Here is a 25,991-nt window from a genome sequence, read left to right as displayed (position 1 = left end):
GGGGACTGTAGGTAAGAGGGTTCTGGTTTTGGACATAACGTGTCTTCAAGACATGGCAGGATTTCCAGATAAAGGCATCTGTCAGGGCGTTGGAAATTCCACGAGTACACGGTCCAATGTGCACTTTGTATTTCTACAAAGATCTGCTGAAATGAAGACCATTCCACTCAGAATGTCAGCGTGCTGTCAGTGTGTTTAATGCAACATAACAGTCTTCTCTGGAACCAAACTCAGTTACACCGCTGTATGTAAATGGTCAAGCCCTGCTCGTGCATTCTGAAGGGACTGAATATTTTTATTTTGGCATTATCCTGCCCTAGTGTGACTTGATACCACTTACCCTTGTGGAGGGCGTAGCCCCACTGTGCTGTAGTGATATGAGCCCAGGGATTTGCTCTGAGGATGGGGGTTGGAATCCTGGTTCTGCTGCATTTTATTTATTGAAGGCACTTCGTCTGTAGCCCGAAGGTCTGGACCAGGTCCTCTGTTGACCTTCCTGTACCAGGGGTCTGTTCACCGGGAAAAGGGGACTGTGGTGGGACCACCAGTGTCCATTGCTTGTATGTCTACCTGGCATTTGGAGTTCACTGTTTTCAAGCTCATCACTGTCACCTCTCTCATGAGGCCCCACAGAAAAGACAGATTTGTATGACAAATGCAGATAACTCTCTAAGTTGTCACTCTTGTCAAGTCACTGGGGAGCACTGAGATGAAGCCTTGATCTTTGTCATCAGGGAGCTTACACTCAGCTGATGAGGACAATAACAAAAGTTTAAACAGGACTAGGGCAGTAAGCAGTGGGAGCACCTAGGGAGGAGGTTGATTTCTCTGGAGTTGACACTAGGGGTGGATGTGGCGGGGTGCAGAGAGGCAGGGTGGGCAGTCTAGATTAGGAGGGTGCGTGAGAAGGGAGGTGCTGAAAGCCTCCAGAACCAGAGCGCCTGGGAAATGTGGCGGGGCTGGTGGCAGAGGACCTGGGTCTACCATTATGAAGCGCTACTCCAGCCAGTGGACAAAGCAGTTAGTACTAACGCCAGCTTTTTTGGGAGTGGGGGGCGGATGCCTGATGCCCCGGTGCTTCTGGGAGTTGCCTTGCTACAGGGTCAAGTGGCCGGTGGTGGAGACCGACCAGGAGGCTGTCGGAATGCGCCAGGCGCAGGGCAGTGGCTGAACTGGAAAGAGTGGTTACAGGAATGAAAATGAGGTCAGATGACCGAGACTTTGTGTGACAGCTGGGAGGGCATTGGGAAGACCCAGGAAGACAAAAGTCTCTGGTGACTCTTTCCAGCCTGGAAAATTAGGAAAATGGCGGAAGTTGTTAGAAGTTAGGAGAAGACGCTGGTTGAGTCTTGGGTCTGTGGGTCCGCTGATTAGGGGCATCTAGCTGAGGTTATTCAGTGGACAGTTGGAGACGTGCGATAGCCTCCCCCAGACGGCCAGGCCTGCAGGCACAGATCTGGTCATCCCTGCGGAGGTGACCCGATCACCCAGACGGAGAGGACGCACAGGAGCGGAAGAGAAAGGAATGGAATCCTGGTCGGTCATGGACAGGGCGCGGTCAAGAGGACCTGCTGAGGACGACAGGCGCCCCCAGCCTGCAGAAGGTGGGTGCGGGGGACCGTGCGATCAGGCTGATGGGGATGTGGACAGTGGGTGATCCCACCTCTCCTCTGGCCTCATTTCCGCGGGAGGGGAAAAAGCCCAGGAAGACGCACTGCTTAGCCAAGGGCACAGGCTGGCAGGTTCTACATGCAGAGTTGGGAACTTCCAGCCGGCTACTCGCTCCGTGGCCCACTTTGTCTCCCCTAGGTCCCCTCAAAGAAACTATTCATAAAAAAAAAAAAATCACCTCTTGAAGACCCAGACATTTTAAGTTTCAATCTGCGTTAAGCCGGGGCTCCAGCAGGTATTCTTTTGCCTTGAGCCAGAGGGAGGCGAGGACTGGGCGGGGCGGGGAAGGGCCGGCTGGGCCGGTGCGCGCGCCTCGGGAGCGCGCGCTGCGCCGGCCCGCTTGTCCCCGCCCTGGCGCGCGCCCCTGTCCTGGCGCGCGCCCCCGCATCGCACACCCTTCGTTCTCTGCGCACCCCGCAAGTCCCCGCCTCCTCTGTCCCGGTGCACGCCTCCCCTCCGCAGCTCCTTCCCTCTCCATCCCCTCGCCCCGGTGCGCGCCCCCATCCTCCCCAACCTCCAGCTTCAGGCACGCGCACTGTCACTGAGCCGCAGACCTACCACCCCCGCCCGAGGTGCGCGCCCCCGCCCCGCAGCCCCCGCCCTGTTGGCGGCCTCGCTACCGCGCGCACCCGGGAGCACCCGGCGGAGCCTCGGAGCGGCGGCGGGACCGCGCTGGGCCGGGGGCGCGCGGGGCCGCGGGGCCGCGGGCGCGAGGCCGCCCTGCGGGGCCGCGCGGAGGAGGCGCCGGAGGAGGAGCGCTGCCCGCCCGGTGCCGCCGCTCGGTGCGGGTCCCGGGCGCAGGAGCGGCCGAGCCGCGGCCTGGAACAAAGAGGCGGGCGCGGCGCGATGGCGGACCGCAGCCTGGAGGGCATGGCGCTGCCGCTGGAGGTGCGGGCGCGGCTGGCCGAGCTGGAGCTGGAGCTGTCGGAAGGTAACAGGCCCGGCCGGGCCGCGCCGCGCTGTCGCTGGGAGGCCGCTGCGGGGCGGGCGGGCGCCGGGTCCCTGGGGCGCGGGGTTCCCCGTGGTGCGGGCCCGGCCCCTACCCGGGCCGCTGCGTGTCGCTGCCCGGCAGCGCTGCGGTGGGGCCTGGGGCGCAGGATGGAGCTGCCGGCCTGGCGGGCCCGTGTCCTTGTGCGCGTCCGCGCGCTGCCCCCGCGGCCCAGGCTGGGGACGTCTCCCCGGCGCTTGGCCTGCGGTGCCCGGCCTTGTTTTAATGCGAAACTTGTCGTTGATTTGAGGGTTTGATCCCTGCTGTGCCAGGCATCTTGGATTTCAAACGGCCTGTCCTGCTTGGGGAAGGTGGTGCTACTATTGTTCGTGCGTGTAGGGATGCGAAGGGTGGGGAGACTCAGACCTCCCTCAGGCCAGGTTCCGTGCCTCGCGTTCGCCCGCTCGTATTTGGAACTGGTGATAGATTTGCAACCGTGATTTCATGGAGTGTTATGTACGGTTTCTTATTTGCTCTTAATGGTGGGATCATGTGCTCAACTGTCATAAGTTTAGATCAGGGTTTGCTATGTCAAAAAAAAAAACCCACTAAAGTTCCAAAATGTTAATGTTTAATATAACTACAATATTCACCGGGCTCACCCTGGAAAGGCCGCTAATGTGGTGGGGGCGGGGATGGGCCGGCTGGTCTCTGATTTATATTTGGAGCAGTGCAGCGTGGTGAACTTTGTGTGTGTGTGTGTGTGTGTGTGTGTGCGCGCGCGCGTGCGTGTGCGTGTGTGTATGTGTGTGTGTGTAACGGTTTTGTGAGGGCCAGCAGCCAGAAAGTAAATTCATTCGTGCCAATTTCATCAGCTGGGAGGAGCCGATATTGACTTTGTTTTCCTTTTTAACACTTTCTGCGGCGCAGAAGGGACTAACTTGGGGGCTGTTGGTGTGGTGGTAGCTGCCTTTTCAGATTCCTGTGGACTGTTGCTCTTTTTCAGGTTTGGGGCTCTGCAGGGCATTGCAGTATTCCCTAAGCTAGGTGGATACTGTGATCTGCTACCCCCCTCCAGCCATTTGAAGATGTGGGGGTCCAGAGGCAGGACATACAGGGCCTCCTGTACCTGGGAACCCTGGATTTACGCTGGCGGTACAGTGAGCGCCGTGGACAGAGTGCTGGAAGGGACAGTCTGTCAGCACACAGGTGCCGACTTCCTTGCTTGGGTCCCTGCTCAGAGTGCTTTTCCCCCTCAGCTAGCAGTCCCTCCGAGCTCTGGTTTCTCACCTGCACCGCTGTTGCATGATCCACAACACCCGTCACTCACCTGGTATCTCCAAACAAGCACTTCTGCTGCGTTCGCATCAGACTGAGGTGTCGACACCCAATCTGTGGTGTCGACACCCCATCTTTAAAACGGTCCCCAAATAATTTCAGGCCGAAGCCACCTGAGCTCCACTGGGTTGTTCACCGTGTGCTGTCAGCCTGGAAGCTGGGACATTGCTCAGAACGTGTGTCCTGGCCCCTGCTGCGCTGGGAGCAGTCGCTTATGAACATGTACTTGGGGGCACACTCACCTGTTAGATGGCACTCACCTGTCACCAGCCGTTGCTCTTAGAAGGCGAGTAATATGTTCCTGCTGCCCATAGGATGGCAAAGCCACTTTAGACCAATGTGTACTCAGCCTTATTCTCCAAGAACACCTTGTGTCTAATGGTGGTTTTTTTTTTTTTAAAGGGCTTAATGAGCTCTGATTAAGTGTCTGGGCAGAGAGAGGTGTGTGTTTGTGTGCAGGAAGCACATTACCATTTTTCTTTCTACGTAAACCTTGCTAGACCTGGCCTGAACCTTGAAGGATGAAAGAACCAGAGGGTGGTTGTGTCAGCTGCCCAGCCTCAGCCCTACCATGCTGTCCCGAACGACTAGCTGTGTCACCTTTGACTTGCTCTGTCCAGGCTGAGTTGATGGAGCTACTCTCTAGGGTCACATGGAATTTCAGGTCTTTTAGTCACCTGGAGCAGTTTTACTGGCTTAAATTAGACGCACCAGCGTGTGTTCTAGCATTGCTTAAGAGAAACCAAAGACTGGAAGGATCAGAAATCTGTGTCTCTACCTTTTGGAACTTAAAAAAATCCCTCAGCATACACACTTTGGAGGTGAAAAGTAAAAACAGCTCTTAATGCTGAATTATTTTAGTGTATTGCCTTCACATTTTCTCTCCAATCAGGATTCACCGGGAGAGGATTCTTTAAATTAGTCTTCATCATTTTATGGAAATGTCAGAAAATATTGTGGACACATGTGGAATTTCCAGTGCTCAGTTCTTGCAGAGGAGGGTGGAAAAACAATTCCATTTTAAGCACATCATATAGGTTGGAAAAACAGTGGCCCGCTCTCTCGGAGTTCCTGCGCAGCTGCCAGGGTTTGTTAACGGTCGCGTACCTGGCTTTGTAGCCGGGCCGGTTTTGGTTCGCGTTGTCTGCTGGGTGTTGATGTAGGGACTCCGTGGTGTTTTACTTCACTGGGCCATTGTCTGCAGAACTCCGAAGTTTACTTTCCTGTTCTGCTGGGAGTCTCCTTGTTTCTCTCCCGTCTGCGGCTACCCCGGGCTCCCCTCACCGTGCACCAGCCTTGTCAGCAAAGAACAGGAGTGTCTTGGGGAGATGGGGCTGGCGGCCCCTCCTGTGGGCACCGCAGCTAAAGCCCTTGGTGTGGGGCCAGGGCTTGTCGGTCTCTCAGATCCTTGGGGCTGCCTGGGAGGCGGCCAGCCAGTGAGCGGGCTGCTGCAGGGCACCAGGTGCAGTGACTGACACGCCTTTTCCTAGACCATTTTTTCTTCCCTTCTCTCACCTCCATTCTTGCCTTGTGGAATCGGACATTTTTTTTTTTTTTTGGCTTTAAAACAGTCCCCAAATAATTTCATTAATAAGTGAATAAACACTGTTTGGCTTCAGGAAAAACTTTAGATGGAAATACCAAGTAAAGTAGAAAGGAAACAGAAAACTACTACACAGACTCATGCTTTATTTTTAAAAAATTCCTCGGCTGATTGAAATTGATCAGTTTCTCTGTGAGCTGACGCTTGTTCCTGGGCTGTGTACCCTAGACCTGCAGCTACAGAAGGCACTCTCCCCACGCTTTCAGGAGCGGCTGGATTCTTATCTTGGTAGAATTTAGGGAAATTGCCTGTGATGTGTTTGCAGAAGAGATGGCTTTTAAAAATATATGCCATGCTTTACCCTTTGTGGCTTTTTAATTTTGGTATGCCTGCGTACTTCCTAACATTTGCTTATGGGAGTCACTCAGTTCATGCCCTGCTTTGCTAGTTTATATACCAGATTACTTCAGGTGTTATGTTCCGTCATAGAGTCCAATTTAACATTTTCTTAGTGTGAAGCTGCTTGAGGAAGGAGGTGAATATTCATTTAAATGTCAGCCTGTTGTTTTGGTCAAAGGAACAATAATTGATTTTTTAATTGCAGGCGAATAGTCCACAAGTATCTTGCTTATTCCCTCACTGAAGAGTCAAATCTTAAAGAGATGGCCTTGGAGGGTTTGTAGATTGAATCCGTGTGTGTGTGTTGGGCGGGGGGACGCTTTTTCAGGGCTATCGGGCACAAGATAACAGATATGTTTAGCTCTAAACTACTTGTGCTCTGCCCCCATCCCCTTCCCAGCGCCTGCACTTTTCCTGGAGGTCCTTGTTGCTACAGAGCTAACAGCTCTGCCAGAGCTGAAAGCTTAGAGCCACCTTCCAAAGCCAGTAAGAGGAGACACAGCGTCTCTTCCGTCACCTAACCTTGGTGTATATTCTCTTTATTGAAAGGAAACAGCTGACTCTAGAAAATAACCATGTGAAAACATGTTTTCTTCCAGAGTCTCATTGATAATTTGTTGTAAATGGGCAAGGAGGAAGGGACGGGGCCAGCAGATTCAGCAGGTATTGGCCGTGGGGCTGCACTGAGCCACTCAAGCAGGATGGGGACCTCGGGATCCTTAGCAAAATTGGTTTACTTTGTGGCATCCATCTCCAAGGTGTCACAGATAGCTGTAAGCATCGCAGTGAAGGAAATAGAATACTTGGCATGATAAATCTAAAATACTGTTACCTGCGTTTAAAAAATTTCAAAATGGCAGCATTGATATATGTGGGATTGAATGTGTAGACTTGACTTCTGAGAGTTCTTCAGAGTTATGAACGTGGTTACATTTGATGTTTTTTCTTGATGAATAAATACAGATGTCAAATTTAGCCAGGAAGCTAGGCAAGTAAACACACACACATTAAAGGCACAGACCTGTAAGGCTGTTCCAAGTGCTCGCAGATGTTCGCAGTGCTGTGGTCCTGCTTAGGTCTGAACTGTGAGGTTAAAGCTTTAACAACGGCTCTGTTTGGTTTTAGACTGGGCCACGGGTTTTATATTCTTGTTATGATTTGAGGCTACAAGCTGTTGGATGCTGTGAGTCATTCTTGTCTTCCTCCTCCCAGCCTTCTTCAAATGGTTCTCTTTTTTTAGAGCTGATTTTTTTTTTTTTAAAGCAGTGATTTGGGGGATGAGTTGTAGCTTCCTTCTGAATTGCAGAGAGAATATACTGGGTCACCTTAGCTTTGATGTCGTATGTATGGACTGACTAGTTCAAATCCTAGTCATATTATCGAGATCATTTCTAGTTGTCATAATTACTCAGACACCTTTTTAAAAAAGCTAATTCTAGCTTGCAGTGACTTCATTTAGTTTTTCACGTCAGTGTTTATCCTGGGAATAGGGGACATTTCGTCGGCTGTAACATGGAGGGTGCTCCTGGTGACGTGACTGGTTTCTGGCCACTTTTCAGTGCCCTGGTGCTCTTCTCACCCTCCGGTCTCTCTCTCTATTCCTCTGCTTTATCCTTCTTTTGTGATTTTTTGTGTGTGTGCCATACAGTTTATTTACCATTGTTGTCAGTGCTCTTTTCTTTCTGGTGAGAGGGTTAAAAACTTGTCATATCTCAAAAGAAATAATTGCACCCATTTGTTCCTGAGGATAATAAACAGGATAATAATAACATCAGAGAAGACAGGCAAATTGGGGGTCCCAGCCATGGGGTGGGGTACAGGAGCCAGTGTGACGTGGGACTGCCCTCGTCCCTTTGGGACCTACTTGTGGTATCACTTTCAATAAGCCCTTGAGACAAATGAGGTGGGGGAATGCCGATAGCGAGCTGTGGGAGTCAAAATTATAAGCAACCTTTTTTTGTTGTCGTTGTTGGGGGGGAGTTGCTATTTTTGAGTTCTGTTGGATTTTTTTTGCACTCTGTTTTTTGAATATTCTGTTGATATCTTGCAGAGCAAAGTGGGCTCCTGGTGCTGTGTGAATTGCAAGTTGCGAGAGCTACTTATGAATGTGCTCTGGGCCAGGAATGCAGGTCTGAAGAATCGGGAGAGAAAACTCTCCAAGCGAGGAGGAACGGAGGGACTCTGATTGGTAGTAGGAAAAACAGGTCTTTTTCTACTGGGCTGCTGTTTTAAATCATTTTTTTTTTTCTTGCTTATTAGTTTGGAACCGTTTCTGTGTCCTAACGAAAAGATTGAAGAGCATGGGAGGGAGGGAGCCTCTGCAGTCAAACTTCTGGACACTCGGTCCTGTGCAGAGAGTGATTCCAGTCATCTTCTGACCAAACGTCTCATATATGTTGCTTGCCATATGTCAGGAGTTCGTAAAGCAAATAAGGCTTTAAGGAGGTGAGAGGCCCTTAGTGAACTATCTTAAATTTCCCAGCAGTGTTTGTGAATTTGTTCTGGTCGCTCCTTGCGTGCACAGGGAGCCTCGTTCTTGATTTTGTCATCCTCAGGAAAAACAGGAGCATCTTTGAATCCTTGTTTATTCCCCAGTGCCCCTTCTCACCACGCTGGAATTCACTTCCCCATAAAGATGAAGATGGCATGGCTCTACCCTGACCATCTTCCAAGGAGGTACCAAGAGATGCTTCCTGGGCAAGATGGATTTTATAGGTCAGTTTATCTAAAATGAAAATGGAAATGTAAATTGTGTTATTAACTAACCTTATTGGAAGCATCTGGGTCTTCTTTATGAGTAAACGAATACAAATAGGGAACGATCTGTTACATCGCAAATAGAGCGTGGCCAGGTATGGCTGTGTCACAATCACTCGTATGCTGACAAATAGAGCTTATACGTCTCCGTGTAAGAATGTCAAGTGTATCTAAGAGCAGTTGCAAAGCCTGGTACTGTCAGTAGACAGGAACAGATGAAATCTTTGAGTTGGCCAGATGCTTTAGAAAGGACAGATTCACTTAGGATCTATCAATTTGAGGGGGCTGGGAATATTACACTGGGAATTGAAGTACAAAAATACATTTTGAACTTGGGGGTGACCTTTTTCTGTACTTCTTGAATCTCTTTGGGTCTTCCAATTCCTATTTGCAGGGATTGTGAGAGGATCTTGAGATTTCTCTGGGCTTAAGTTCTGATCCATTGAGAAGCCCCCTTCCTGCTTTTCGTACATCAGAGTGTGTGTCTAGGGCTCGGCTGGTCCCACTACTCACAGCATCGTCTTGGTAGCTTGCTTGTCCCTCCCAGCTTCAGTTTCCTCAGCTGTCAGCTGGGTTAATAACCCTTCCCACGGGGTGGTCACGAGGACCAGTAAGGCAGTGAGTGTCACAGTGTCTGCCTGCATAATATCTACTTCCGCCCTTGCCCTCCCAGTGCTCGGCCAAGCTCCCTCATTCCAGTTTGTCCAGGTGATTTGGGGTTACAGTGTCTGTAAGAGCAGCCTTAGGAGAAGTGGGAGGAGGAGCCACCCCAGGCTCAGGCAGGTCATGGGGAGGCACTTTTGGTCTGCTGGGAGGGTCCACTTCCGAAGTTACCTGACCATCTACCATGGGCTGGGATGACTACAGAGCTGCAGTGCCTTTTTTTGAAAGATAAACTTGTTTCTTCCTGGTGGCCTCTTTGAGTCACTACCTCTGTGAGCCCCCTTTTTAGCCCCATTTACTTTTCAAGAGGAAAGCTGGGGAAGGACTTCCTAGCTTAGTTTCTGCTCCAGGTGTATCTAGGAAGGACGTCCTAGCTCAGGTTCTGCTCCAGGTGCTTCTGGAACTGACGTCCTATTTAGGTTCTAGTCCCAGCATACCTCGGGACCACGTTTGGATCTCCAATCAGAGTCATTCCCAAAGCCTGCTGGAGGAGCTGCTGGAGGAGCTGCTGGAGGAGCTGCTGGAGCAGCTGCTGGAACAGCTTCTGCAGCGTTCTCCTCCTCACCGTGCTGACTGACGGTGAAGTGCAGAACTCCGTGGCTGTGACTCTAGGACGTCTTCCCCTGGACGTGCGTGGCCTTCAGCCGTCAGTGTGTATAGAGCGAAGCTGAGCTGACACCCGTTCTCCTCGTGCCTGTGTCTGGTGACGTATGCACATGGATGTCGGCTGACAGACCACACAGGTGGGATGATGTGAGCCTAGGGCATTTCTGAGAGGCCAGACCACTTCCTACTCAGAATCCGTCTGTGGTGTGGCAGTGTGGTCTGAGGCCCTGTCCGCAGTTTGCTGAACACCGAGATGTCCTGGGGCTTTATTCTAATGAGCCCCTTGCATTCTTGTGGGTTAGCACCTTCCGGGTTGTGAGTGTGAATGAGATCTTTTTTTTATCTTTATTTAAATATAATAGACAATTAGTTGCTTGTATTTACATTGTGCAATTCAATACATTTTCTCCAATTATAGTTGGCATGCAATAATATACCAGTTTCAGTTGTATAGCATAGTGATCAGAGATCCCCATAACTCGCAATGTGATCACCCTCCTAAATCTAGTACCCTTTTTCTCCCTTACATGTTTATTACAGCATTATTAACCATCTTCCCCATGCTGCACTCTGCACCTCCATGTCTGTTCTGCCGCTTTTGTTGTTGTTGTTGATTTTCTTTAGATTTCACATGGACGTGAAATCATGCGATATCTGCCTTTCTCTATCTGCCCCACTTCATTTGGCACAATACCCTCTAGGTCCATCGAGGCAATATCTTTTTCCATCCCCTCCCTTTCAGTCTGTGTGTGTCTTTTAATCTGAAGTGAGCCTCTTGTAGGCAGCATATGTAGTGGTCTTGTTTTCTAATCCATTCAGTCACTTAATCTCTTGGTTGGAGCATTTAATTCTTTTCCATTTGAGTTACTTGTCAATAGGAATGTAGTTGTTACCCTTCTTTGTTCCTGTTTTTGATACGTGTTTTTTCTTCTTAAAGAAGTCCCTCCAACATTTCCTGTAAATACCAGCTTGGTGATGATAAATTCCTTTAGCTTATTTTTGTCTGGGAAGCTCTTTATCGGTCCTTCAACTCTAAAATGATAGCTTTGCTGGATAAAGTATTCTTGGTTGTAGATCTTGGGTCTTCATCACATTGAATATTTTGTGCCAAACTCTCTGTCCTGCATAGTTTCTTTTGAGAAATCAGCTGCCAGTCTTATGGGTGCTCCCTTGTAGGTAACTAACTGCTTTTCTCTTGCTGCTTTTAAGATTCTCTCTTTGTATTTAACCTTTGGCATTTTAATTATGATGTGTCTTGGTGTGAGCCTCTTTGGGTTTCTGGTTTTTGGGACTCTCTGAGCTTCCAGGGGTTTTATGTCTGTTTCCTTCACCAGGTTAGGGAAGTTTTCCATCATTTTTTCTTCAAATAGCTCTTCAATATCTTGTTTTCCTTCAGGTACCCCTATGACATGGATATATATTTTTTTTACCTTTAAGAGTGTCCCATAGGCTCCTTAAATTATTATAGTCTTGGCTTCTTTTTTCTTGCCATGCTGATCGAGTGTCCTTGGCTTTCTCATCCTCTAGATAGGTCATTTGATCCTCTTCTTTATTCACTTTGTTTATTTCATTTAATATACTTCTCATCTCAGAGAATGTGTTCATCATTTCAGACTGGTTCCCTTTTATAATTTCCATTTTCATTTTTATGTCTTTTTATCTCTTCGTTGAAGTTCTCACTGAATTCATCTACACTTTCCATAAGTTCGTTGAGCATCTTTATAACTAGTGTTTTGAACTCTGCATCTGTTAGATTACTTGATTCCATTATTTCTGGATCTCTGTTCCGTTCTCTCATATGGTTTCTGCTTCTTTGTCTTCCCATTTTGGCTGCCTTTCCGCATCTGTTTCTATGTACTAAGCAAAGCTCATAAGTCTCCCAGTCTTTAGCGTGGATTTGTGTAGTAGTCGTCCAGTGGCAGAGTCTTGAGAGGGGTTCGGCTGCAGGCCAAATTTAGCCCTAGCCTGTGCCCCTCCAGAGCCACCTGTTAAGCTTCAGCCAACAATCCACAGAAGCTGCGGTTAGAGTTGCCTCAAAAGGCCACACCAGAAACAGGCCAGCTGCCACCAGTTTGAATCTAGGCGCTGCTCAGCAAGGAGCACCTGACTGCTGAGGATACACCTGGATGTGGCTTGGGCGGGCCCGCGGGGTGGGGGAGGCGGAGTTTCAGGGAATCCTCTGGGCGGAGCGACCTCAGCGATCCAGTTCGATGATGTCTCAGCGAGCGCAGCGCTGAGTCCGTGCACAGGGAGAGGGGAGGGCTCAACGGGGAACCATGGGTACCGCCCGCACTTCCCTACAGAGTGAGTCTCCCTCTGCCCTCACTCCGATAACGTCTCCCTGTAAGTCCCTGGTGCCCCCTGCACACAGCCAAACCGGCACTGGTGCTCAGAGCGAGCAGATCCGTCACCATGAAAATCCGCTCCTGGACACGGCCCCTTTAAGAGGCGTCCGCAGCTGCCACTGCGGTGGCCTCCGCCCCCTCAGCCGCTGGAGACTGGGCAGCCCCGTGTCCTCGCCCCGTCCTCCCTTCCGCCGCTGCGGGGCGATGTCTTGGATTTCTCCCTAGTCCTGTGGCTCGTTCCTCTAGATCTCAGGTGATTTTTCCTTGCTGCTGCTCCTTGTTTCTGTCACATCTTCTATTTGGTTGCCAGAGGGTTGAGCAGGGCCTCTATCATCTACGCTCTTTTTTTTCTGCCTGAGTGGATCTTTTTCTTATTGATTCTCATAAGCGACTTCCTTTAAAATAAAAACCAGAGATAGAGTTTTAAGCCCCGCCCCTGTGTGAACTTAATGGTGTCACAGAACTTATGGCTTCAATTATGTATAAGAATTAAGAGTAACATGAAGTAATAAGGTGGAGCCAGACTTTATGCTAGATTCTTAAGTGAGCATTATCAGGCTTCAAAAACATCTTTTGTTTTGGGGCAAATATAATGGCTGCTTAAAAGCTATTGAAATTTAGTAATATAAAGTAATCTTTAAGATGGTATTTAAGCAAGGGCGCAATGCCATTAAACTTAAGTCACTATATACACTTATTTAAAGCAAAGGAAGTAATATATCTACTTGCGGCGGCTGAAACTTTCTTACAAGTGATACTGGTGTGCATGGTAACATCTCCCTCTTGCCCACAGGGTACTGTTGCAGCACTGTATCAATTTGGCAAAAGTGAGACTGCTGTGTTGGGTAAATTTTGTTTCATTTTGCTCTTAGCGCCAGTGAATGTAGTCTTACTGCAGTGGCTGGCCTTCCCCCACACACCACAACGTTGACATGGGCCACATGAGAAATAGCGCTTAGGGTTGTTTTGCTGCTGAAATCAGAGTCCAGACTTTGAGAATTTCTCATTTAGTTACTTATACACAAAGTAATGTGAAAAGGAAGTAGAATTTGTTTTTCTTTCCGCTCCCCTGGTAGATGGTGATGAATTATTATTTAAATCTCATACTAATAAGGGATTTAGAATTCCCTGTTAGTAGGAAGGTCTGGCTGGTGACACAGGGCAGGAAGTAACCTTAATTTTGCTTGCTTCCTTGATGACTTGTTGAGTTTAGCATTTGAAACATAGGATTCTGGATGAAAGCTGCCTTCGGTAGAAAGTATGGAAGTCAGACAGGGGCTTTTAGAAAGTGCTGTGCTGTGTTCTGTCTCCTGTGACTACTGAAGAGCAAGGCCTTGGGGAGGGATGTGGGCAGAGGATGGCAGGGGTGTGAGGGTTCCTTGGGTGGCTCTGCCATTCGTGGTGGTGGCAATCTATTGGTTGAGAATATTTACAGAGGTAGGAAGCTCACAGGGCTGACTATATTAGGGGGGTCATAGGGAAGTTTTGATAACTATGACTTATTCTTGAAAGATGACATGGGTTGGGGAGCAGTATTTGGAACACGAGCATTTTTTGAAATCAAGATATAAAACCTTATAATTGTGTGGGGCCTTGTAGCTTCCAGCTGCTTTTGTGTTGATCTTTTTTAGTCCTTAAAAATATTTTCCAAGAAAATGACATTCTCTCTGTTGTACATATGAAGAGACTAGATTTCAAACAATTAGAACTCATCGTGAGCATTAGAATCCTGGTTCCCGACACACTGTCAGTACCCCAAGTGAGCTGGCTTGCTTTTGAGCGGCAATTGGGGATTCTTCTTTGGGACCAGTGCCAGGAGCTCTGTGGTGGTCGTGGGTGCTCTCAGGGGTTCTGTTAAGCAGGCCTATCGGGGATGGATGCCCCCTCTCCAGCAGTTTACCCCCAGCTTGAGCAGCAAGTCAGTGAGGAAGACGCCGGCATTTTCTTTCCACCTGGTGGTAATAAGGTAGAGGCTTGTGCCGCACATTTTTCTAGCTGGCTGCCTCTAGAACCTAACATTTAATATCTAATCCGTCCTTTAGGGCAGGGGTCCCCAACCCGTGGGCCATGGACCAGTACCGGCCCATGGCCTATTAGGAACCGGGCTGCACAGCAGTGGGTGAGCAAGCGAAGCTCCATCTGTATTTCAGCTGCTCCCCAGCGCTAGCATCACCACCTCAGCTCCACCTCAGATCATCAAGCACTAGATTCTCATAGAAGCACCGGTCCCTGGTGCCAGAAAGGTTGGGGACCGCTGTTCCAGGGCGAAGGTACAGGGTGTCCACTATACAACTCTTCACATTTTCTGTTTGCTTGAAAATTTCCTGTGTTTCTCATGGAAGATAAACAAGAAATGTAACCCCTTGGGTTAACTTTTCTGGACAGCATCCTTTAGAATCAGGAGGTTGGATATAATATGTTTTTTTTTTTTTTATCAGAAATCTTCATGGTTTTGGTCTAGAGACAACAGTGCTGTTAAATCTTGGTTATGTTGTTTCGAGGAAAAAAATATTCTAAGTGAGGTCCCAGGAATAACCTCTTCAGCATCTCAACCAGAAGAATGACCTCTCTCCAAGCTTCCCTCTTGCTAACCAGGATGGTCATGTTTAGGCAGTCGGCCCCTGCTCATGAAGCGGTCAATTTTTCATGTGACATGGAGCAAAGTATCCGTCTCAGCATCTGCAGCTCTTGTGGGGATGGGCCCATAGGTAGTGCACGTGGTCCATGCTCATCTCTGTCCCCAGAGCACTGGTGTCGTGCCTGTTGGAATGAGTGGTCCGTAATGTGGATTTTTAAATCGGATGTTGCAAATAGACGTCTTTCTTTGGCGTGAGCCGTGTCCTCTTCCGTGGTGAAGGACACATCTGTGATTCTGTAGCCACCACTCCCTGGTTGCTCCCTGTGTGTGACGTGCTGCATTAGGTGTCTGACATGTATCACTTTTTAGCACTTATGACCTGAGTGAAATTACATTTGTCTTACAACTTCTTAGGAAAGTGTTCAGAGAGCTTGCCTAGGCCAGGGGGCGAGTGTTAAGCCCCAGTCATCTGCTTTGCCCTTGGAGCTTTCCGATGTCACTGCCAGTCACTTTTCAGGTTTCAGCTTTCTGGATGATAGGCCCACCCTTGTACAGTAAGTCAGGCAGATCCAAAGTAGGATGTAGACTTTTTTAAAAGATGGCGAGTTTTATGGTATATGTGATTTTTTCTTTTTTATGTTTACTTTCATGTACCCTAAATGATATATTTTTTCTACCTGATGTAACAATTGACTTATTACTAGCTATTACTGGTATGGGCACACCTGGTTCTACTGTGCTTAACAAGTGTTGGGCTTTTTACAAATTGCAGGCAAGACCCTTCACTGGTAGCAAGATCACGACTCACTTTTTTGTGGTGGTCTGGAACCGAACCCACAATGTCCCTGAAGTTTGCCTATACAGAGGTCTGCAAAAGACATTTTAGGAACCTGTAGTCTCAAAAAGGATACTGTATTTTCATAACTATAATCTGCTTAATAAAGTTGTTAGGATTAGGCTTTCTTTTGTTGTCCTATTTTTATTTTTAGATCTTTGAGAGGAAGCTATTTGGTGATTATTCATAATTGTGAAAATAATCAAGCGATTAGGGAATCTCATTAGGACAAATCTGGTAGCTTCCTTTCCTTTAAGTAAATAAAAAAAAAAACTTAAACCAGGTAAATGTTGGCAGGAACAGCCGTGTTTAGAGTGGATCAGATTTTTGTGTGACCTGTGGCCACCATGGGATATTGTCTCTAGAATATCCTCACTAGTCTGCACGTTCCCTATGCCCTGATTATTCCCGTTTGCACCAGATTTTTGAATCTGTGTGTCCAAGACGGTAACTGTATGTGCTGCACGTGTGCGCTGCCTTTTTCTGTAATATGCGCCTTTCGAATACTGTTTTTGCACAGCACAGCATCCCATTTCCTCAGTCAGAAAGCATGGAGCTCCTTGCTAACACAGACAGATGTTCTAGCATCAGGACCCCGAGGACTTTCCCCGTTCTGTTGGATAAACCCCAGGACAATGGTGGTTTTCTGCACTGTGTGATCACTACCATGGACTTTGTGAAGAAACTGGAGCGGTTGCATCCCACACGCTGGAGACCACACCACTCGCTTAGACAGAGAACACGGAGTATTAACTCTGTTTTCAGACCGTTTTGCACATTTACGAATATACCTATTCTATAAGCTGAGAAAGCCGTTCAATCCTGGCCTAGCTTGAAGGGTAGAGCTAGCTTGGGGCCAGGTTATCAGAATGACTAGAAACAATGTCATTTGCCAGTTTATTTTAAATCTGACTTTGCTCCCTGTCTGCATAATAATCCACTTTTAAAGAAAAGTACAATTTGATTTTCAGTGGATTGCATGAATTTGGTTATGTGTGGCTGAATCATTACACTGCATTGTGAATTAATTTTATTTTTCGGTTTATCCTCATATGAGATGTTCCAGAAGATAGACTGAAAGTGTTAACATCACTCGTCACTTAGACCAGCTCTTGGTTTCTGTGACATGAGAGCCGTAATCATGTACTTAATTTCCATTCCTCATTTTGTTCTCGGTTCCTTTGGTCATTGTTTCTCCCATGTTCTTTCCTTCCTCGCCCTCCATTCTTCTATTTGGTCCTCTTTCTGACTCAGAGGCCCTCAGTATGTGGTGTGTGGGGGTGGGGATGGGTGGGAGGGTCTTGACTGCTGCGAATCTTCCTTGACCCATGGAAAGGAGTTTTTTTTCTTTCTGAGCAAGATAGCGCTAAACAAATTTTAGTTGCCCAGGTATAACCTGTTTTGCGGGCTGTCTGTGGACAGTTTTAACCCTCGTCCCGTGGTTTTTTGGCTGACCTTTCTGTGTCCCATCGATGACTCCACCAGCCCACGTGTGCTTAAGCCTGTTTCAACTCTGGTCATATGCAAAGTGGTTAAACAGAGTCACACGTTGCTACATAAGCAGCCTTCCCTGGCACTTGAGCGTGGGTTGTGTTTTGTCACCGTGAGTGACCCTGAGGGCCCTAGCCTTTGGGAACACCTGGCATTGAAGTGGATACAATATGTAAAGTTATTTACAGTATTGCTGTAACCCACTGGGCTGGTGACAAAGACACTTTCATCTGAACAGCAGCTGAAAATTAGAACATATTAGGTTTGGAGGTGGATGACCTTTTGACAGAAGCAGCTGGCTTTTGTCATGCCTTGAAAGCTGTGCTCTCATTGTTTTGTTTTATACTTAGAATTTCTACAGTCCTTAAAGGAGATATTTGCTAATTTTAAGGGGATAGACTCCTTTGGCAATAAATATGCTCCCTGGGGATTTAAATTGAGTAGGTTTGAAATATTGCTTGTTTACTATTTAATATTATAGCTGCCATGTAAGTGGCCGAATGTGCCCACCCCCATATTGCTGTGCACTCAGGTAGAAGTGCGCATATGCGAACTTATCCCCCAAATAGAATCAGTATAATTCCATGTGGTTCCAGAGTTAGGTAGAGGTTGCTTTTGCCCTGTGAGAGCTTTGGGCTGTCTTTTCTTAAGCATTTGTTTCATTAGCAGTTTTTAGAGCGAATTCTGTATTCAATGCCATGGGAGTGGTGACAGCTGTTTTTATAATCCAGAAGGAGATAGGACATAAGCCTGGGGGGAAGTTTAATGCTGATGGAAAAGACAAATAGCTGAGGACCTACCACGAGTCCATGTGGATTTGCTGCCAGATGAGTGACCTTGGCAGGGTGGGCTCTGAGGTCAGAAGAGGGGGCCGTGGGGGCTGAGGAGCCTGGGTGTGCAGGGAGGCTGGGCCTTGGGCCTTTGCAGAGGGCGGAGGCCAGCTGTGCTGGGTGTGGCTCCTCAGTGTGGCCACCAAGCAGTGTGCAGGCTGTGGGCTCTGGGGTGCAGTCCAGAGTGCTCTGGACGAGGCACCCTGACCCTAGTCCTGGGCCTGGCTGGTTTTGGCCGAGGCATGGGGCCTGGGACAGCCAGCCTAATAGGACAATGGCATTTGGGACTTCCTGGCTCTCAGAGGAGCATGTGAGTGATGGGGTGCACTCCTTTGTTTCTTCTCTGTGTCCATCCTGTCCAGTGGAGCGACTGTCAGGGCTGACATATAACTGTGGTTCCAAGTAGAAAGGTAAACTCTGTCTGTGGTGAGGCCCTAACCTTGGAGATGACCTCACTTAACCTTCTCACTTTCTGAGCAAGTTCATGGAAGCAAGAGGAGCAGAGGCATGCCAAGGGTCTCCAGTTAGGGCAGAGCCAGGCAGCCCCCTGTCTCGTCCTGTCCTCGGCCCCAACAGACCCTGCCTCCTTGCCAGAGCCCCAGTTGGGTGAGGGGGCCACTATGTGTGGGCACCCACTCTGCAGGTCTCCAGTGTGTGCAGTGTGATTGTGCACAGAAGGTCTCCACTGCCCGCCTCCTGCCCTGGTGCGTTGAGCCCCTCTGATGGCAGGAGGTAGGGTGTGGGGATGATGAGCACCCCCAGGCTCTTGCTCCAAGCTCTTCGCCCTGGTGCCGCCCTCTGCTCCAGAGCAGTGGAGCTTGTGGTTACCTGCCCTCCAGTGTCCTCTTCCAACTGAGGACCCTCCCCTGTCACACACGAGTTTAGCGGGAAGTTTGGACCTCCCTTGGGCCATATGCTGGTTGGTCACCGTGAGGACTTGACCGCGTTGTAAGCAGTGAGAAAGCCCTTATAGTTTTTATGGCCAGAGAACATCTCTGCTTGCGTCTGTTTAGGACGCACATGCTGTCTGTTTTAGGTTTCTCCTCTTATGGGAAGGAATGAATCTTTTTGTGGCATTGCTGTTGATTTGCTGTGTTAGCAGAGTGAGTGTCTGTGGGTGGCCAGGTCTGCCTTTCAGGTAAGGTGGCCGAGGGGTTCCTTGTGAGAGTGAAGGCCTATCCATGGGTAGTGACGTGCAGGGTTAGTGCTGGCCTGACAAGAGATATTTGATAGACAAATATTTTTAAGTCTGTAAAATGAAAAGGGGTGAGTGGCTTAGACCTCTCCTTTGTTTCTGAGTTCTGAAAGGAAGATTGAAGGTGACAATGGTCCCAGCTTCCTGGGGGGCTTCTCCTGCCTCTCCAGGCCTTTTCTGGGCCTCTCTGCCTGGAGACCCCACCTCCTCTGTCACAGTCTTGCTGCCCCTCAGGCTCCCCTTCCCAGGGACTCTGCTGCTCTGCGCTGGGGGCCTGCCTTTCTAAAGGTCTGGGTAGTTATCCGCTGAGACCAGATTAAAGTGGATCCCAGTGCAAGTACTGGTCATCTGCTTCACACCACTGCGACCTCACTTTATCATACGTAACTGCCAACTGGACAGCATTGCTCCTGAAAAGCTTGGTGTTGTAATCCCACTTTGTAAGCAGAAAGTCCAACTTTCTGCTTACCAGACGACTGGAAGCTGTCACTGGAGCCCTTCGGGAGAGGTTGGTGCTGAGGGCATTGTCCGTCTCCCCTGACACATTTCCACACGTATTTTTAAACAAAGAGCTTTTGCATTCCAGCAGAAGGAAAATTATGATTTACATCATAAAATCCGAAATAATGAAAATGTTGGCAGTATAAAACAGGACAATAGTTGGCCATTACAAATTTACAATTTTTATTCAAACTGAAATGTTTCCATGTTCTGTACCCACAATGGAGGCAGTCTGTGCTCTACCACACTTGATTTTTCCTTCTGGGTTCTCCCATGTGGGCTGAGCCTTTTGTGTGCTGCCAGTGTGGGGAGTGCAGTGCTTCGCAGGGTGGTATGCCTGTGGGGGTGCCCTGGAGGGTCCTGGGGTGTGTGATGGCTGTGACAGTGCACCTTAACCCAGGCACCTTCCCTTGGCCTTCTGTCCAAACGCACGTAGCGGGGCACACGAGGCCCAGGGCACATCCGCGGCAGCCACCTGCACAAAGCCAGCTCGGGCGTCACCGTCGCGCTCTGGAAACTGAATAGGTGTGGGCAGCACCTGGGCCCTGCATGGACCGTGGCTCTTTCACCTCTTCGTTCTCTCCTGCCATGTAGAAACCTGGCCATTCGTTGCCATCACGTGGGAAACTGATTTCCTGTCCCCAAGGCCACCTTCAGAATCGACGCGTGCGGTGTGGTGGGGTGGTGTCCCCAAGTGATTCTAGTGCAGCTGGCCAGCCTTTGGGAGCCAGCGGCTTCTCCCACTCATTTCAAGTTAATCATATATTTCTTCATCTGAGAGTGTCGGAGCGCAAAAGAAGTGGGAGGCAGGGAATTCTGGTTTAGTCCTGACTCACTGGCGCTGGGAGCTCAGGTGTTGTTGGCACTTGGGGGCAGTAATGGTGTCCTATGCTTTATTCTCAGGAGGGACTATAGGAACCATTGCTCCTAGAAGGCCAGCTGGGAGAAAACTGAAATTTAGAATTACCTGAACTTTTACTGTTTCGCCGCTCCCCCACATTAATGCAGTGGAGAGGGGGTGCGGGGAGCTGACTGGCTCATCATGGCCTCAGTCTGCGCACACAGCAGTGCTAGGCCCGCTTTCCCAGGTGTTGTGTCTCCCTGCTGGTAGCTGGCCTCCAAAAGTCAGGTACCGCCCACATGCTGGCTAGGGAGTGGCTCCTGGGCAGGGCGAGCCCAGAGAAGAGAGTTCCAGGTGTCAGCAGACATCAGGGGGCAGGATTCTGCAGGGCTGGATTTGCTGCCTGGGAGGGGCTGATACCTGAGGAGGCAGTTTGGTTGGAGGGCGAGGGTGATGTTGCCTCCCTCGAGAGGTGCCCCTGGCAGACAGTGTGCGGGGTGCACAGCTTTAGATGGGGCGCAGTGCACGAAGAGTGCTTCCCACCTGGTCCGTGATCGGGTGATCGGCAGTCATTCAGGTCCTGCAGGGACCGGAGCCCTTCGGACGCGGGGAGTTCTGGCACGCGCCTGTGCTTCCAGAGCTTCCGCGCTTTGGTGCTGGGTGACCGCCGATGACCAGCTCTTCGCGTGTGTCCTGTCGAGGGTTCCAGAACAGCCCACTCATGTCAGGGTCCCCAGGGTGCACCCCTCCGCCTTGCTGCTTGGCCATTTGGAAGGAGGCAGTACAGCTGAGATCCTCAGTGCCGCTTGGGAATGTGTGATTCCTAAGTTGTCTAACTCCATTTTCCCGCACGCAGTGAACAAATCCAGGGGACTCATGCCTGTGGTTCTGAGCCAGCACCGGCCAGCAAGGAACAAGGTGCATCTTGGGCCCATGTCCTTTCTGCATTTAGCTTCTGCCTTTCTTCAATCTTCCGTGTGTCTTTCCATCTCTGCTGATACATAAACAAATGCAAGTTAGCAGTCAAATCTATAAAGCAGGCTTCAACTGACATGCACATTCTCCAAATGGAAAACACAGACGAAGATCCAGGGAGGGGAGCGAGGGACCTTCTACAGAGGACATGGGACCCCTGGAGAGTGAGGGGAGACCATGTGGGGGCTAGGGTAAGGGTGAGAAACGCACAATTTTTGCAACACTGATGCTGATCGTTATCGCCGTCTTTATTAATGGGAGTCAGGATGAACGTAGTTGAAAAAAGGTTGTGAACAACTTCAAGGGTTTGAATTATGGTGTTCTGATTCCCGGGTTCATTTGAAATGCAACCTCTATTTTTGGTTAGATGTTTTTTAGCGCTTGGGTTATGTGTTTGAAACACTGTATTTTTGCAATACGTTAGCTGTGAAGTGGTTTAAAATTAGATTCCTAGAAATCTGTAGTTGGAGCTCCTGGTCATGCTGCATAGGTGATGTTCGAGCACCTGTTCCTGTGGTTTGTAGAACACCTGACTCTGGAGGCTGTGAGATGCAGTTTTCTTCATTCATCTGAAGACATTCTAGCGTCTTGATAGCTCTCGCCCACGAGCTCTAACGTCCTCCTGGCCCTCGTAAAGCAGATGCACATTTTCAGTTATCCTGCTTTCTTTTTCTCATCTGGTTCTCTGTGTCTTTTGTTTCCCTTCATGGCAACTTCATGAAATGGGGAAGCAGGAAATGGGATCTTCATTTAGACACAGGACGGGCTGGTTAATGTGCCTGAAGATGTCTGTGCGTTTCTGACTCGGAGGGACCTCTCGACTTTAGGCTTTGTGCATCCCCAGAAGAACACGTTCCCCTCTCTGGTGCAGTCTACTGTGGCATTACTTCTCAGGGCTCTTCGCCTTCAGTTTTGACAACTGCGATTTAGTTTCTGAGCTGATGAAAGGGTAGTGAAAGGCATGGAAGGAGCGAGCAGGAAGGGAAGAAATTATCTCATGATTTCGGTCAGAAGGAAATCACTCAGACAGAAAAAACATTCCAAGTGGGTCGGACCCCAGGAAGTTATATTGAATAAGTGGCACTGTGTCACACGGCCCCCTTTTACTTAACTGTTGTTGCCAGGGTAACACAGAATGAGGACATTCAGTCTGAGCTCAAAACACATCTTTGCTGACTTGGAGTGTAATCAGCAGAAGGAGCTCAAGTTTGAGAGAAAGAGGGTCTGGGTGAGGCCTCGTTATTTGAAATCGAGAAATGTGCAGTAATTTCAAGAAGGTACATTTTGGGGGTTGTGCCCTTTTTTATAGTTGGGGCCTCGCCTCCTCTGCATGTGCGTGCATGTGTGTATGTTTCTGTATATGTGAATTTGTGTGTAGGTGCATCCGTTTCTGTGTACACGTATGTGTGCATATGTGTGATAATATTTGTGCAAGTGCATGTGTGTGTTTCTGGGTAAACGTATGTATGTGAATGTGTATGCACGTATGTCCGTATATATTTTATTTGTGAAGTTCTCTCTGGGAGGGTTCGTCACTGGACAGCCTCTGCCTGGTACCCTCCAGCTTTCCTCTCAAGATGGGAGTTGTAAATGGCCCTGCCTTTGGGTACAGTGCCTGAAGGTATATAAAGTATATCTGCCTGCATCACAGGAGTTGGTGTTTTAAATGGGTGCACAGGCATCACAGACATCCTAATAAAATGACATCAGCGCCTCCTTGTTAATAAACTTTGTGAGTGATTCCTAGACATATGGTAGAAGACACTGCTCAAAACACAGGCAGGTCAGTGATCACTGTTCCTGGTAACAAAAGTGCCATGAACTTCTGTAGGACTCGACGTCATGGCACTGTGCCACTTTAATGACACCACGGTTTCGGCTTCTTCCTCGTTCTCCTGTTGACTTTGGCCAGGACTGGGGCAGCTGCTCTCAGATGCATTTTACTTTTCTATGAACGCGAAACATTTGTGTCAGTTACAGCCCAGTGGGAGCTCAGTCCTCTCCACACCTTGGCCCTTGGACACCTGACCCCCTTCTAGAGCAGTGATGGTTAGTAGCTTTACTGCTGTTTCTCCTTGGTCTCTTTAGGGTGGATCTTACCCCGGCTTCCTCGCCATTCTGTAGTCTTATGTGTGCTTAATTCCTGGTGTCCCAACAAAAGTCTGGTCATCCTCCTGTTGTGCCCTCGGCATGGGGTGAGGGGTGGACGATGACGATTCTCTGTTGATCCTAGCAGGCCTCTCCCTCTCACTAGGAAACCAGCACTGCACAGCCTTCTAAGAAAGCACGGAAAAGTCAGGCTTTAAGAAATGGTTAATTATATGAGCTGCATAATGGGACTGGTATTAGGGAAATGTACATTTACGTGGTAATAAACATTTTATTTTAAAAATGATATTTAAAAAATGAGTATCACATTTGAATATCGTGCTTGAGAAGTGCTGAGAAGAGCGCGGCTCTGACGGTGGAGCTGGCCGCACTCCAGGCCGCTGCAGCGCCGCAGGGAGAGCACAGCGTAGTGTGGAGCAGCAGAGACCGCATCGTGTGCAGGAGACGCCAGTGGCCCGGTGCGGCGCGGCACGGCGCAGAACGGGAGGCTGAGCACGGGGACAGTTTGTTGAATAGCATCCCATTTCTGACCCTTGATGTTTTTGATTTACTATGAGAGTAGGACTGAGAGGTACGAGGGTGAGAAGGTTTTTTTCTCTTACCTTTGGGATCGTTTATCTACTTCTTGGGGCTCATGATGGTCCTTGTTTATCGGTCGCATTCCGTGTAGCATTCAGTGCCCCCTGTGTGAAAGAGGAAATTATGTGTAATCAGTTCCATCATGCCTGGCATGTGTCAGAGGCTCCGTGCATTTTTGCTGTTGTGAAATTTCTAATGATTTCTCTAAGGTACTTTTTTTTCATTTGAAAAAAGGCACAGTATACATGCCATTGATGTGGAAAACTAGAGCTTTTTAATGAATGGAGTTTCATTTGAACAGAAGTAGACAACTGTTGAGGAAAAAGCCCACCGGCCCTCAGGACGCTGGGCCCTTCGACACTTGTGCTGAGTGACTGTCCTTTCGATGGCTGTGAGAGGACGTGGGGGTGTTTATCTTTCCTGCCCTCTTTCACTTGGCGGTCCTTTCAGGGAAAGCCTTGGTTTTGAGAGAAGCACGGTTAGCGTGTGATGTACACAGTGGCAGTATGAGGTGGCCCTGGGCCCCTCCTTTAGTGGACCTTGGCCGAGTTCTTGTGGGAGAGTGAGTGGGACAGATCCTGCATTTGGCGATTCCGTGAGGTGCGTGTGATACTGTGGTTGGCAGCCCATGTCCCTGTCTGATGACAGCTGTGTTCAGGTACCTGCTGATCAGACAGGACAGCAGGGTGGTCCTTTTGAGGTACTAAGAGCATTTCAGTACCTCCTCTGAGCCATTTCCAGCCTCAGCCTTTCTGAAGCCCTTCCCGACTTTATTCATTTATTTATTTTTTAATTTAATTTTTTTAACTTCTACCTCACCTGGTCTTCCTAGGTGGTCTCCCATCCAAGTACTAACCATGCCTGACCCTGCTTAGTTTCCTTCCCAACTTTAGACTTTGGTTTTTCTCAAGGCTTCAGAGTCAAAGTTAAGGAACAACTTTAAGTGCCTTTGCGTGCGTCCTCGCTGTGGACATTGATCATTATGGGTCCTAGTCCCCATCCTGGTGGAAGGCTTTCTCTTACTCCAAAAATATATTCTCTTGATGTTCCTGAGTCGGGAAATTTTAGTGACAGAATTACTAGTCTTGTTTTAATTTGTACTCGAGGATTATTCTAGTAAGCTCGAGTCCGAGTCACTGTAAAACACTGATCATGAGTGCATAAGATTGTCGGCCCCTGCGTGGCTTCACGGGGCAGGAGATGGACATAGTTCACTTTAAATCTCACTTGTGCCTTAAAAGCCCACCTTCCTCACGAAAGCTCTTTCTGATTGACATGCTCTGGGCCACTTTAATTGTCCTTACGCAGTTTAGACCCTGATGGACAGAAAACGTGGACTCCCCCGAAGGCGGGAGTCGCACCTGTCCCTGTTGCACCCTGTCTGCGGCCCTAGGCAGTCCAGGCACCCAGAATATGCTCGCCGACTCTGGATCCTAGATGCCTTCCTCTTGTCCCAGTGCAGCTGTCTGTGGGGAGCCTGCTGCTGGTTTCTGCTGGGAGTGGCCGAGGTATTTGGGATTTCTCAGGCCTTAGGATTCAGGGATGTTCTTCAATCAAGAACTCTACATCACAGACTTAGCCCTGCTCCCTGTAAATGTTTATAGCGGTTCCTTTTCTCTCACTGTGAGTACGTGGCTCTTGCACATTTTATCTGTTGCTTTTCTTTTGGCCCCGGACTCTTAATTAACTAGTGAGAAGATTCACACATGAGGGTCAGGATGGTCCGACAGCATGTATCTCAAAGCATCTTCTCAAAACTGTGTTTACAGCCAAAATAGTGCGTTCGAGAGAGCCTGTCTTTCTAGGC

At 48.9% G+C, this 25,991-nt stretch overlaps 1 protein-coding gene across 7 annotated transcripts in view; it reads left to right on the top strand.

Annotated features, from left to right (window-relative positions):
* Positions 1 to 2,400: 2,400 nt before the first annotated feature.
* Positions 2,401 to 25,991, top strand: part of DIP2C (disco interacting protein 2 homolog C) — a 212,566-nt gene continuing 188,975 nt past the window's right edge. For 3 of the 7 annotated variants that reach the window (XM_039870941.1, XM_039870938.1, XM_039870931.1), the window contains exon 1: positions 8,567 to 8,594. In XM_039870941.1, the coding sequence (XP_039726875.1) occupies positions 8,582 to 8,594 (13 nt within the window). In that variant the 5' untranslated portion in view covers positions 8,567 to 8,581. Of the gene's footprint in view, positions 2,603 to 7,929; positions 8,068 to 8,566; positions 8,595 to 25,991 lie in introns of those variants that run through there. The other 4 variants (XM_039870924.1, XM_039870927.1, XM_039870940.1 and 1 more) reach the window with 4 other exon arrangements.

Source organism: Pteropus medius, unplaced genomic scaffold, assembly GCF_902729225.1.
Source record: "Pteropus medius unplaced genomic scaffold, Ma_sr-lr_union100, whole genome shotgun sequence".
NCBI lineage: Eukaryota > Metazoa > Chordata > Mammalia > Chiroptera > Pteropodidae > Pteropus > Pteropus medius.
The sequence above is the reverse complement of the archived record's forward strand: the minus strand, read 5'-3'. Positions and strand labels throughout refer to the sequence as shown.